The 14623-nt window shown below is 36.1% G+C and overlaps 2 protein-coding genes across 3 annotated transcripts in view; one reads left to right on the forward strand and one right to left on the reverse strand.

Annotated features, from left to right (window-relative positions):
* Positions 1-14623, reverse strand: part of LOC113666458 (E3 ubiquitin-protein ligase RING2) — a 20173-nt gene continuing 5550 nt past the window's right edge. Inside the window, exons 2-15 of one of the 2 annotated variants that reach the window (XM_027182248.2) lie at positions 7312-7546; positions 5855-6000; positions 5246-5295; positions 5026-5113; positions 4872-4907; positions 4208-4312; positions 3529-3559; positions 3141-3266; positions 2796-2848; positions 2438-2534; positions 1871-1933; positions 1434-1510; positions 1104-1145; positions 1-583 (exon numbers count right to left, since the gene is read on the reverse strand). In XM_027182248.2, the coding sequence (XP_027038049.1) occupies positions 524-583; positions 1104-1145; positions 1434-1510; positions 1871-1933; positions 2438-2534; positions 2796-2848; positions 3141-3266; positions 3529-3559; positions 4208-4312; positions 4872-4907; positions 5026-5113; positions 5246-5295; positions 5855-6000; positions 7312-7360 (1023 nt within the window). In that variant the 5' untranslated portion in view covers positions 7361-7546 and the 3' untranslated portion in view covers positions 1-523. The other variant, XM_089201825.1, reaches the window with a different exon arrangement.
* The window catches only part of LOC113666468 (serine/threonine-protein kinase Nek1), a 10305-nt gene continuing 3187 nt past the window's right edge, over positions 7506-14623 (forward strand). Inside the window, exons 1-10 of the mRNA XM_089201824.1 lie at positions 7506-7860; positions 9054-9131; positions 9739-9826; positions 10232-10282; positions 10923-10958; positions 11973-12031; positions 12799-12851; positions 13101-13228; positions 13811-13912; positions 14513-14592. Coding sequence (XP_089057950.1) covers positions 7778-7860; positions 9054-9131; positions 9739-9826; positions 10232-10282; positions 10923-10958; positions 11973-12031; positions 12799-12851; positions 13101-13228; positions 13811-13912; positions 14513-14592 — 758 coding nt within the window. The 5' untranslated portion in view covers positions 7506-7777. The remainder of the gene's footprint in view (positions 7861-9053; positions 9132-9738; positions 9827-10231; positions 10283-10922; positions 10959-11972; positions 12032-12798; positions 12852-13100; positions 13229-13810; positions 13913-14512; positions 14593-14623) is intronic.

Raw genomic sequence — 14623 nt, forward strand, 5'->3', positions numbered from 1 at the left:
TACTTTCAACAACTTTTATTTTGATGAGTTCAAGAAAAATGACAAGATACCACTGCTTTTAATTTCTTAGGTCATGAGGGGAACAAGTAGAGCTCATAATGGCTGACAAAACATGCACAAATTATTGGCGGTCACCAGAAGGTCACTGATACTACACGTATTTACCGAAAAAAAGGTACAATACCAAATTTACAGTGTTACTAACACTTAACATATCTTGTAACTGGATAAATATCATAGTGAGCAGCTACATTGTGCAGCATACAATAAGTACTTTATTAAAATAAAACAGCAGTAGCAGTTAGTGTGACTCTATATGCATTATGCCATAAATACATGAACATTTGGAACTTGCAATCCTACATGTATTAGCCAGTGCAGGGTTAAAAAACAGAACACATGATAACAAGCAAGATGCTTGGTATATAACTTATTGCTATATGGTATGAACAACTGTAGCAAGCACACTTTGTTGGTGATAAAATCTGGAAAAATTGGAGCTGTCAAAGTTCATAAATATGAATCAACTCTGTGGTTTGTTCAATGCATAGTACATCTCCAATGGCTTGTTGACTTTCCAGTACTGGGAAAATAAAGTAAAACAAAACATGAAAATTGAAATACACTGTTAATTGTAGCATTAATTTTGATAGAAATGGCTCCTTTTAATCCTTTACAACTTAACATCAGGATGCACAATCTCCTTACTGTTCTCCATACAATTCCTAAGGTGCTGATGAGGAGAATTTGTTTCACCAACATGAGTTTCATTGGTTAGTGACATTTCCTTTATTTTCATGCCCTAAATGTTTGACTAAGGGTTGATATTTTAGGGAAAAATTAAAAGCCAACCACTCATAGGGGTTTAAGGGTTATGTGATGTGTCCCTCACATGAAATCCTGTGAATATCTTAGGCCAGTTGTTAGAAATGCAAACGACACTGATCTAGGATTACTATATATACATTATATTTGTTTGAATTTCTTTTGTAGAAAAGTGTTCATGTATGTACATGTACTTAAAAGCAAATGCTTTTTAGTGTGTCAGCTTGGTGTATGGCAAAAGTGAGGTGTACTTAATTTTTAAGTGATTGAATGATTACCTTCTCATTCACAAAATCCAATATCATTGATCCAGGAAGAGGCTGAAAGTCAATTGAAAACAACTGTGAGCTACATGCATCTTTTACTCAGACCAGCAAAATATACTCCATCATTTTTCACTATTCTACATGTATTGCTAAAACAAAAAATTTCTTGGTGCAAAACTTGAGGGTGTTGTGACTCCCTCCTGGATTGGACACAAGATGTATTCCTTTGCAAGTAACTCACTTGCAACTATCATCCAAACTGTGGCAATTAATTTTCTTCAATATCGGCTAATAAATCACAGCATTCTGCTGCTGGCCAGATGGTAATGTCTGTTCACTTACTGTGTATTGCCCTGGCATGCTAGCAATGTATATTGTGAACTGTGTGGCTTCACTGCTCTCTTCAGTAGGGTTAGCACCTGTATTAAAGATCTTTTGTTTAATATCATGACACCCACAGGCTCTTCTTCTCTGCTTTGAAACTCACAACTGGAAACTATAACTCTCACAGACTCCAACCATTAAAATTTTTTTAATTATTGCATCTGTTTTGACTGGATCTTAAAATTATTGAAATGGCTGGTACTAATTTTTTTCCCAAGACTCCTGAGTGGTTTTTGAGGGGGATGTTTCCAAGTACCTTCCCCCACCCACCCCTCTCCTTCCCTTAATTTTCCTTCCACTGATTCACTGATTAAGAGCTGGATAGTGTTCTTTAAACAACAACGAATGATTAATATATAATTATTACAGTTTTATGACTTGTCATTGTTACTTACCTCCATCTTCCTGTTGTGACTCAAGGGCAAGTCTCATTGCAAGGTACTTGGCAAGATGGTCGACTGTAAATTCATAAAACAAAATGCAAAAATATGTTATCATGAAAAACTAAGTGATACTAACATGCAAATGTAGTAAATCTACCGGTGAGGATATTTTTACTTGTTTAAAAGTTGTATACTTCTGTTCAAGTAAGTGTTTGATAGTAACCTGTAGCTCATGCTCATCAGTATCATGGTGTACGTAAACTGAGAAGGTACTATAGATGTATTAAAAGCATGCAATGGAATGCCGCCAAAGCACATAAATACTTCTGCAGGAACAAAGAGGTACATTTGCAGTACTGTCTGAAACTATGGAGACATTCTCTGGGGGGTTTAATTGGGGGATGTGTGTGCATGGCAACTGACCACAAGTTTGCTCTTTTTAATTCATTATTGTGCTTTTTGCATTGAAAGCAGTAGAAAATTATCAGTGAAATAAAAATGCAACAAGATCAGATGTAAACTTGTGAGTGTGAGAAGAAGATTGCTGACAAATCTTTTTTCTCTTTAAAGTCAGTTCACCTGAGGCATTAGCTGTAGTTTTTATGTAGCGTGTTTGCTGGGCCACTGTCTCTGGGTCATGATCCTTGGGATGAGGTTTAAACACCAATTCAATTTCCTGTGTAAAAAAATAAAAGAGTGAGAAAAATGAAACTCAGATATGACAACAATTCATTACGATTCTGGGTGACAGAAAAACACAAGTAATTGTGCATCAAATTTCCAGATCTGACTGTCCATGTACACAGTAGGTATAAACTAAAACATTTTGAGGACAATTTGAGCTAGGGAGAAATAGTCAGCAGTGTTGATTTTGCATTCAACAATCAAATACAAGTACAAGTAAGAATTATATTAATTTTGACAGACAAATCCTCACATTAACAGGCTCTGATGTTTCTGTGGCAGCTTCTCCAGTGGAGTCTAAGGTATCTGTTGATAAAGTGTTGGTGGATTCACATTACTTCAAGTACAATAATGGTAAACATGTACCAAGGAATGTTAAGTCAGTAATAAAGTGGAGTGGCTCATCTGGCCACAGGTTATACTGGTTTATGTCGCATGAAGTTACTAAGAGCACTGTGGCTCTATGTGGACAGCATGTCAGTCCATCCCAAAAATTCTATAAAATCCCAAAAATTTACATGTACAGAAAAGGAAGACAAAAGAGCTTTGGACTCCAAAAGATAACTCCCACACTGATTCCCTTGAGGATACCACTCACTTTCACTTGCATCTGACTCAGGATCTGATGAGGTCTTCTGTCGCTTTCGCACCACATTACTACCTCCTTCTCCAGCAGCTGGTTGGCCTGTGGGACCTGGTGTTCCAGGGGCTCCTGATCCTGCCACTACACATGGGTACATAATCAATAAGACATTTAAATGTAACTTCACCAGATATCTGGTACAGATACCTTGTGCAAAAAAAATTACTCTGAATTACATTGAATTCAGGAGAGTTGCATTAATTTTAATCAAACATTTACAGTCCCAAAGTGAATAAGTAAATCATAAACCTGGACCTGGGAAAGAAGGATGGAGGATTAGCCAGTAAAGTCACAATGATTATTGAAAGTATACATGCCATTCAATCAGTGAATGTGTCATCACCTGGTGACGGGTCATCCGATGATCTTTTTCTCTAAAATAACAACAAACATGTATAAAACAAAAATGATGCAGCTTCAATCACTACCACTAATTTAACTGAGATTTTTTTTTTTGAATCGGTCTTTTTTCCTTCAATTTTGTTTTTCTTGCGTCATATATGTATGAAAACAAATTAAAAAACATATTTAAACCAAGTAAAACAAACTTCAACCATAAACGCATACAGTGTATGCAGTTATGGTTATAAGTTATAACTGTATGTAGTTATAGTTACAGTTATAACTGTATGCTGTGTCTGTTAGGTTTGGTTGGTTAAAATTAGTCTGCACTGAATACAAATAAATACTTGACTTATTTCAAATCAGAATGATCAGATATTAGGAGTTTTAGTGACTGGCTGCACTATCAAACAATTTAACAGTAACTGATTTCAATAGCATTTAACTGGGTAGATGAAAAAAAAAAAACATCAAATCTAGGATAGTGACTGCTTAGACGTCACGATCAGGGTCAAGAAAAGAGCTGTCAGTCACATTGTGTTGGTCAGATTTGCCATTGTGTTGCTAGCTATGACTACACCAATGGATCAAATTTGACCTGTACGATTGACAAGTGCTTCTGTGTCTTATGAGAAAACAAGCCAATTTTATAGAGCTCATGTATCCTGTACTGAACATACCACTCTTTGTGCTCTATTGATTGCTTGCAGTTTAAGTCCCTCTTCAATGCTGCTTGTCAAAGCTTGTTGGTTATGATGTTTGTTCAATCTCTGTAAAACTTTTTCCTATGAACAGAGTGAAAAAAAAAATGTACAATGCAAACTGACATAACAACTATTTTCAATAAACTAATGCACTGTTCATTCAGGAGCTTACAGGATCATACCAAGCACATACGTAAATGTACATGAAACAGATTATGTGGTACAGCTAATGAAAAACCATCTAGCATTTAGGCGTTGACTTGCAAGCTAACTCAAGTCTTTACACCCTAGCATCAGTATGCATATTCTCCATACTGTTCTCTATGCATTTCTTCAGGTGCTGTCAAGGAGAATTTGTTTGACCATCAATAGTGTCTTTAGTTGATGATCATTTCCTTTATTCTTGTGATCTTATTGTGTGATTTAGGGGTGATATTGTGAGGAGAAATTGGATGTCAGTCACTCTTGGGAGTTTGATTCAGGATTAAAAGGAAGTATTAGTTTTTTTTAAACAAATCTAATTAATAACACAAGATTTTATGCCTTGATGGTGTGCCACAGAGTGGCTGGTGTATTCCCATGGGTATTTGTATCAAGTATCATTTTAATCCAAGATATGTCTATTACACCAAGTGCTAACCTGATGTGCTTCGTATTCATCTCTGTCTGGGTAAATCTGCAATTACAATTGTATAGAACAAAGAATCAATTGGCAGACAATAAAAATATTGCATGTTACAATGACCACAAAATGTCTGAAAAAGCAGACAAGAAAACAACCCAGAACACCTTACCTTAGCAATGAGAGCATCAAAATTAGGATCTGGCCGTAAGGAGCGTTTTGAAATCAACTTTTTTCTACACGTGGGGCATTCTTTGTTCCTACATGTGTGGAAAAAAATCAAAAGAGAAAATTAGAATAAAAATATAGAGAAATACCATAATTCTAGTTAGTCTAAAGTTGTCACAAATTTGGGATAAAAAAAAAATTACTCCCAGTAAATTTGTACATACCCACTTCTCAGAGCAGTGATAATACATTCTTGGCAAAATCTGTGTAGGCACTAGATAAAATGGACATTTAGTTCAACACCTGACTTAATGGGATAATATATTTACTATTACTAAAGGCAACTATTCACCACTTTCACTGATACTAGGATAAATGTTTTAGTATATATATATATATACATGTGTACCTCACAAGAACCAAAATCATGGTTTATTTCTATCAATAATTAGTACCAAAAATTAGTCTTAAAAACTTTTTGGTAGCCTTGTGAGTCACTTTCCAGCTAGCCAATCAGCAAAAGCAAAAAGCATATTAAGTCCCTTGTGAATTCTCTACTTAACCCTCCCAAGATCTAATTAGCAGTTCTCCTTACTATCTGCCTTACAATTCTTATGATGTTAGTTCAGAGAAATTTTGTACTGGATCAACTAAGAATCCCATAATTGATATTCTTCTCTGTTCTCATCACTTACTTGTTTGATATTGTATTGATATGGTATGGAGGAATTCTGTCTTGGTCACTTGTGGGAGTGAAAGGGTTGATATGAAAAGTGTATAGCAGTTTAAGTATCTTATACTGAGCTTGCACATCTAGTACTAAACCCACGTACCTCTTTGGTGGTCATTGTATTTTTTAGCATGTCCAAGCATATAGGACACATCAGTTCACTGTGTAGGCTGCGAGGTGAAATTGAAATCTCTGTTCCATCAGTAATGGCTTCTTGTGGTGTGCGATGAAGCTCATATAAACTAAGTTCTGAAGAGGCAATAGAGATCTAATTATAAAATGTCTGACTGATAAATTACCCAGTGGACTGTACTGCAAAGTTAACCTCTCTTTTTCTAGAGAGTTTTCATGAACAGATGTGGTGACCCAACAGTTAGCACACTGGACCCAGGTCAATGCTGATCTGGCTACAAAGGAGTATAAATGAATGGTACAAGGTAATTTAGTATTATCTACTGACTTGATAACATAAATTGGCCTCTGTAAAAAGTTTAAAGCTGATGTTTCAAGCATAAGCCATTTGTCATTAGAGGACAAAGGCTAACGCTCAAAATGTCAGCTTTGAAACTCTTAAAGGTGGCTAATGTATGTTATCAACATTTGATAATACCAAATTACCTTTTCTACTCTCCCACCGATGCAGCTCCACAGTTTCTTCAAGAACTTATCCTCCCTTCAGGGTAGTAACTTGGTTTGGGGGAAGGGGGCAGTTTAACCTTGCTATGGGAAGGTATTCCATCCAGAGAGAGCAGCCATACTCCTAATTACTTCTTGCAGCAGAAACTGGGAGAAGCTACAACTGGATGGGCCAGTTAGCTCACATGCAGCATTTTGTTCATATGAATTATTTGATGCTTTCCCAGGTAAATAATGTACGGGCTGGGTACCATGTTTGAGGGGCTAAGTACTTAATGTTCAATTGGATGCTTGTTTGTGATTGGAAGCTAATAACTTGAAAGTCATTTGGAGAAAAAGGAAGTATAGGTACATGTAAGACAGGTGAATATGTCTGGTGGTGAGCATAGAAAAGTAACCCTGTTTCTCAAATGAAAGAAGGTAATGCAGAGTTTCCTTACACTAAATATTCTCAGAGAGGTGTGTAACTATTTCATCAACGGTGATTTAAACCGAGAAAGGAAAGTCGACAAAAGAACGCAATTCATTAATTATATATGAGATTAAAGATGAATTGATGAAAGTTGAAAAGAAATGGCGAAGATGATAACTGTGTCAAAAATGTATAGCATGCGAGGACGATTGATGGTGATAAATAATGATAGGTCGTTTCGGATGTGTTGTTTCGCAAACAACATTAATTAATAAAGGCGATCTGGATATTAGCTTAATTTTAGCGCGTTTAATCCAACACAGATCCCTTCTTTGTGTTGCGAAACTTAAAAAAAAAAACATTAACTTATTTCATGGGAAATTAACAAAGACCGTGTACTAGAAATCGAAAAAAGGATGCGAAGAGAAAGATAACAGCTTTGTTTTGTTTGCGCATTTGACAGAAGCATGTGTTGACCTAAATGAAACATCGATAAACTTTTTCACACTCACCCCAAGATTTCGGCTGTTGAACTGGTTGAGGTTGTACTGGAATAGCCATTACCGACACTTCTTCCTTAACAAACGCGATCTAAAGGAGTAAATTCAGGAAAGATGAAAGTATCCAAATGGCGGAACTATTGAGATCTAAGAGGAAAAACTCCCACCAAACCTTGAGAGGAAGTAGTTTGCTAGGTGACCAAGCTGCTGCCCGCTAGCGTGGCTACCAAGCTCGGCGCTCGAGTACCTTGGAGACACAAAAAAGCTTAATTTAGTGAAAGGAATCCTTTCTAGAGCAACTGTTAGACCTATGGAAGATATGAAAAAACAGAGTTTTTGTTCTTCCCCTAGCGATTTGCTCGGAATAATGCATTTTTGGTGACCAAATGGACATTATTAGAGGCAAGAAGCGTTCAATGCACTGAATAATAAAGACTACAAAAGGAAAGACTATTACGAGGAAGCTTTGGCATCAATAATGGAAAGATATGACGTTATTAGAACCCTCGGCAAAGGAACTGGTGGACGAGTACTTCTAGCAGCCGAGAAGGAAAGTGGAAAGTAGGTATACAGTTTTACTAGAGTGTTTACTGTAGTTATTAGAGTAATAAATGTTTTGATTATTTACTTCTTAACTTTTGTTTGGCTTACCTTAACACGATTAATTATAGCAATATATACATGCAAAAAAATTACGCCCCGCTGATTGGCTGAAAACGAATGCATTTGTATGGGTAAATTGCACGAGCCCATATGGCAAGTGCAATTTTTAGTCTCTGAAAAATTTTTTTGTGCTTATTTACACCAAATTGCAATCAAAATCATGTTATTACTTGTTAATAATTTACATGAAAAACGCATCATAGAAAGTCAAGACGGGCGAAATCTTGGTAGAGCGCGCGCTATTTGTAATTTGCAATGTGTTTCAAAATTAGGCTCACGTTGCATGAAAAATGCTCTCGTTTTAGCATAAGTAATCACATGATTTTGAGTGCAATTTGGAACAAACAAGCAGAAGCAAATTTTTTCACAGACTAACAAAATTGCACAGGCGCATAGGGCGAGTGAAATTTGTGGTCTTTGAAAAAACTTACAAGTGCTTATTTATTCCAAACTGCAGGAGAAAAATCATGTGATTAGGTATTAATAATGTATGGATCATAATTATGCAGAAGCAAAGCGTGCGCATCAAGTAAAAAAAATTATTATTCAAACCCTGTTGGTGACATTGTGCATTTGGTCAAAACAACTGTGTAAGATCAAAACAAAAATATACATTGATATTTTCAATATTTAAGGCGCAAATAAGTTCAAAGTCGGGCTAAACAGTTCAAGGAATTGTTCAATCTGGTTTGTTACTTCATTGCACTGAATTAACCCTCTTCTGCACCAAATTACCTGAAAACTGCATTTATCTTAACCAATAAGAACTGAGTAGTTTTTTTATGTAATATCTTAATATTCATGTAACATGCACGCAAATTAACTGTTAAATGAGTGCAAAGTTGTAACATGAGTGCAAAGTATGAATAGCATGTGCAGGCTGTCAAAATTTCATTTGTGTTGACTTACTGTTATGCTTCTTCGTGTGAGCTGTTAATAAGATTTTATTGTTTTTGAAAAATTTACTCTTGCTTATCAACCAAATTGCACTAGAAATTGTGAGATCATGTAATTTGCATCTTGACTACTACAACAAATTATCAGTTTTGATGAGAAAATCTTGCTTAAAGTTTGAGCTTGTTTTTCCTTAGGCAGATTGCTATTAAAGAGATTATTTTAGATCCAAATAAAAAGAACAGAACAAAAGAGGCTGTGTTAAAGGAAGCAAGGTACATTCACTTGTGCAAGTTATTTTATCAGCTGATTATTACTATTATTATTAATTTATTATTATTATTATGATTATCATTGTTATCTTCAGCATCATCATTAATTATTTGTAAGAGATGCAGTACTATCACTCTTTCTCTCTCTACTGAATTGTGAGGGAGGCCTGATAAATTATGTAAAGGGAAAGGGCAGGGGGTAACCTTGCAGTGGACTGGCATTCTATCCAGGGAAAGTAGTAATGCTCCAGTAGTACTTGCTTCATGCCACAGAAACTGAGATTTTATAGAACAGATTATGCTTTCATTTCATATGGGATTTGTGCACATAAGAAATGTTCAGCATCAAATATTTTCATTAAAAGCTGCTATAAAAAAGCTCTTAAAATTACTTTCATTTTTAAGTAATTTTGTGCAGGCCAGCATACAATTTGAATGCGGAAACTGGATCAAAATTGAGATCAGTGATGTACAGAATTACATTAATGGTGCAATGTCACCTTATCACTATCCAAGATAGAGCTGGAATGTTGATTTGTTGAGGAATATAGTTACATCTTTTGCTATTAAATACACTACAAATATACTTTTTTTTAATTTTGTATTACAGCATTTTAGCCCATTTAAAACATCCTCATGTTGTTTCGTTACAAGAATCTTTCTTTAATTCATCAGAGGAACTACTTTTTATTGTGCAGGTGAATGTTTTAAAATTTATACTAATGATATAATGGATTTTACTTTAAACCCCTGAGAGTGACTAGTGTCTCATTTCTCCCTACAATATCAGCCCTGAATCAAACAACATAAAATGGAAATGATCACCAACTAAAAGAAGCTCTTGATTGTTTAACAAATTCTCTTTGTATAGAGAACAGTATGGAGAATATTCAAACTGATATTGTTGTGTAGGGCATCAGTATTGCTAATTTTATGTCATTTTCATCATCACATCATTAATCAGTATCATTATTTTTACAGTTTGATTTTTTTTTTGTAACTTACAATTGTTTGGAAGTTTGATATCATTGATAACAAACATAAGAATCATTTCCCTGAATGAAATATTGGATGTCCTATGTTGTGTATACTTTGTCTTGCAGGATTTTTGTGATGGGGGGACTCTTCATGATCAGATAGTCAATGCCATAGAGGTTTGTCTGTTCAGGAAGTTAATTAAATACGCTAAAATAACTTATTCTCAAGTAAAAACAGCACTTCTTATAGAAGTGTTACTCTTATGGTGAGCAGGAATGTCAATAAGGGCAGTTCCTGTAACACTGAGCTCATTTTATGTTACTGGTGAGGTTGTTGATTGCTAAAATGTTACACGTAGGCACATATGACAAGTTGCTATGAGTGATATCTCCAATGAAATGACCTCTTCAAAACTCATTGACAGCCCTTGTTAAGATTGCAGTATAGGCACAAATGTGCATGTTATTGATTGCAGAGTAAAGTGCATGTGTAGTAAACAAGCCAAGTAATTGGAGCAGTTGACTCTGAAAAGCTTAAGTATCAACTGAAGGGAAATGTTGGAATAGCTGAGGTATCAACTGAAGGGAACTGTTGGACAAAGCTGGCATGTTAGGGAAGTGTATGTTTCTAACCACAGATTGTGATGAGATTGGAGAGAAACTTGTTTTTTACTTGTTGAGTTGGACTGTTTGATCATTACCACTTTTTTTTCCACAGCTGTTTTGTTGTATTCAAACAGCAACTACCAACTATCATTGTTATATTTGTCCTTTATGAACCTGTGGATCATTTAAATTTATGTTTTAATCTTTTTAGAAAAAGTCTCCGTTTTCAGAGGAGCAGATAATGCAGGTAAGTTAAAATGTAGCCACAGCTGTAATAAAAATTCATTCAAATGAACACAAGAAAAATGTATATGTTATATATTTAATGTATAGATAAATGATAAATCATTCTAGAATGTGGTAGGGGTATGAAAGTGATTTTTTAGCACTCTTACACCCACAAGTAGACTAAAAAGGCTTTCAGTAGTTAAGTCAACCATTTTGTTGATTAGGGTGAGTGATAAAACCTCAAGGATACTGTGACTTTTGCATAACTAGAGAGTGTTATGAATTTAGAAACCCCATACAAAAATCATTGAGCTATTTTAAGGTTGAATGGAAGTCTGCATCAGTGTTTTGTACGGATTTGGGGACACTGTGGTGAGACACATCTAAGGATTTGGCAATAAAACTATAATCTGTTATTTTGCAGATTGATTAGTTTCCTAATTTATGAGTTGATATAGAATAATAATCAATTTTGACTCATTGTTGTAAATGTTTGGTACACAATGCACTTGCCCTGCAATTTATGACAATCATATGTGATCTTGACATTTTGAATGTAAGAGCAATCTTTGCAGTAATGAACTCTTTTTATTTATTGATAAGCAGCAGTGAAAATAAGGCCTGAAAAAAATAAAAAGAAGAAAAAATTCAGGCCTGTACAGGATTTGAATGCCTGACCTCTGCAATACCAGTGCAGAGCTCTGCCAACTGAGCTAACAAGCCAACTTGGAGTTGCTGATGAATTAATGTCTGTGACCACATGAAAATCATTCAAGTCATATTTCTCTACTGCTTAAGTGTGTAAATCATTACTGTGAAGATCTCTCTCATATTCATTTCTAAATCCGCATTAATTCACAGTCATTTACTCATCACGGGTTTCTTACAAACAAACAAATCCTGAACAGGACTGAATTTTTTTCATGCCTTATTTTCAATACTGAGAAAATCGCTCTTGTATTCACTTCTTTTTCTTATTCAAGCTGTTTTTGGACACTTTCATTTGCTCTGCTTTGGTTACTTTTCTTTACAGTGGTTTATTCAAATGACTATGGCTCTGCAGCATATTCACTCCAAGAAAGTTCTTCACAGGTAAATTTTGAAGTAATGGCAGATGCCTCAGATTTGTAAAGTTAGTGTGCAAGATAGATAGGAAAGAGCAAAGAAACAAATATGCGCGCCGTCTGGATCACAGTGAGACAGACGTACTTAGTCGTCTCTCTGTTGAAAAACAGTGAGTGCCACGCTTCACTCTTGTTTCTCATGAGTTCGTTGGACACTCGAGGAGGAGTCTGTTAGTGCTCGCTTATTTCACGTCCTGTCCAAGGTTTCTGTTCCGAAAAAGATGTACTGTTCAAGATGCTAAATGATGAAATTACATACCATTTTGAAGCTCAGGAACCAGAAGACTATGCACGTTTGGGCATTTAAAAGCCTTTTTGTTGAAATAAGGATGTACCACCCTTCCATCGTCCTTTCCTCACCCTTTTCCACCCCTCCCCTCTGAGCGAACTCAGCTCTCCCCATAATCCGGAAGCTCTCTGCTAACTGAGTGAACCGTACGAACAGACGAAGAGCGAACGTCCAGCGAACGAGCGCAGGGAAATTAAGGAAATGCGAACCAAGGAACAAACTTTACAAAAGATTGAATATACGAGTGAACGAAGAATAACCGAAATCCTAACGAACAAATGAAAAAAAACGATTGCGTGGAAGGTTTAATTTAAGAACCAAGAGGCGGGTGATCTAATGCAGATGAAATAAAAGAATAAAGTTGTGAAATATTCCCGTCTCTTTTCCTTTTTGAACAGAACGTGACCTTCATCCAGTAACACATGTTTTTTTTATTTATATTTCAGGGATTTGAAATCACAGAATGTGTTCTTGACAAAGAAAGGAGTCGTTAAAATAGGTAACAAGATGTTTTATATCACTCACTACCTTTTTTTAGTAGAAAGGTTGTCTTCTTAAGGTTCCATCATGTTCATGTAACACTTGGCTCGTCAGGCAGACATACAGACCGATAGGCAAGAGGCAAACAGATAGACCGAAAGATAGACAAGAGGCAAACAGATGGAGAGACAGATGGAGACAAAGAGGCACTGGTAGTAATTATCAACACTTCTCTCTTGAATTTTTCTTCTCATTATTTCCGTGCTAGGTGACTTTGGAATTGCGCGAATGATGGAGAACACTTTTGATATGGCACAAACTTGTTGTGGTACTCCATGTTACTTGAGCCCTGAGCTATGCCAGGATATGCCGTACAGCTCCAAGGCTGATGTCTGGGTAAGGACATTCATCGGTTGTGAATCTAGTTAGTTAGAGTCCTGCAAAGGGTCCCCACCAATAGGAGAGTCCAATTCCAAAAACATTTACGTGCCCCTTGATCGTGAGAATTTGAAAGCCGAGAAAAGTAAATGAGCTTTAACGTTATGCTGAATAATGCTGAATATCTGGATGGTCAGAAAACTTATACTTCCTTCGATCCAGATCAGTTAGCCCTATTAGAGCAGTTTTCCATCGACTATCGATTAACTAAAACCAAAGTAATTTCAACAGCCAGTCATAACAAAGATCAACACCATTATTAGCCAATAAAAACTCAAAGTTAAAAACAGGCATACAACCAAAAATGCGTGGAAACGCCGCTGACCAAGCCACGATTGTTTCGTTTTGCGTCTGATTGGTTAAGGTGATGGCGCATGCTTTTTAGGCCAATCACAGAGCGGAATAAAGCAGGAGCAAAGTAATCCCCGATTCCTTTCTAGACTCTCCATAAGTAACGGCATCATAAGAATATTTGCAAGCGCAATGCTTTACAACGCGCGCTACCGAGGAATTGATGAGTAAACTGTTTTCTTTTCGCAGGCCCTTGGTTGTCTTCTTTTTGAGATGTGTGCGTTGCGTTATGCTTTTGATGCAACAAACTTTGTCAGTTTGTTTTACAAGATTGTCAAAGTGGACCACGGAGTAAGCCTTTAAATTTCTTTATTTTTCTTCATACAGCTTTCCTTGAGGAGGGTTCATGTTAAACTGTACCGATTAATCGTTTGCGATTAGGCTCTCTTTAGTGCCGTGGTGAGAGCGGCCAAGCCTACGATATAACAGCCGGCGAGGGTGCAAGAGTTCTTGCGTGGGGTTTGGCACTAAAGAATACTCGCGGACTTCTCGCGCGCTCATATAGTTCGCCAGTCGTGTCGCATTGTTTTATATTTTTTCTTCTTTCCTTTCGATTTGACGTCACTGGTGGTCCTTGAAATCTGATTAGTTGTCAGCATTACAATTTGTTAACTGCGATTATTTGCGATCAAGAATGACGTTGCTTTTTTCCTTTAAATCTAATCTAGTTCCCAACGGCTGAGATATGAAATACCAAACGAAAAAATCACCCAATCAGATTAAAAGACCTGTGAAAGTAACAAACTGGATTCCAGAGAACGGAAGACAAATTTAGAAGAAAAAGTGAAAAAAATTTACAAACCGACCATTGAATCGATTTTGATATCATTTTGATATCACGCATATAATTTTTCAATTCAGTTCAATGACCATTGTTAATTTTCTCTCTAGGAAGTTCCATCACGGTATTCGCCTTCCTTAAAAGCCCTCATCAAACAACTTTTGGCAAAGTCCCCGGATGACAGACCGTCGTAAGTGAGGGTTCATTTGACTTTTCACATA

This window comes from Pocillopora damicornis, chromosome 3, assembly GCF_964200805.1.
Source record: "Pocillopora damicornis chromosome 3, jaPocDami1.2, whole genome shotgun sequence".
Lineage (NCBI taxonomy): Eukaryota > Metazoa > Cnidaria > Anthozoa > Scleractinia > Pocilloporidae > Pocillopora > Pocillopora damicornis.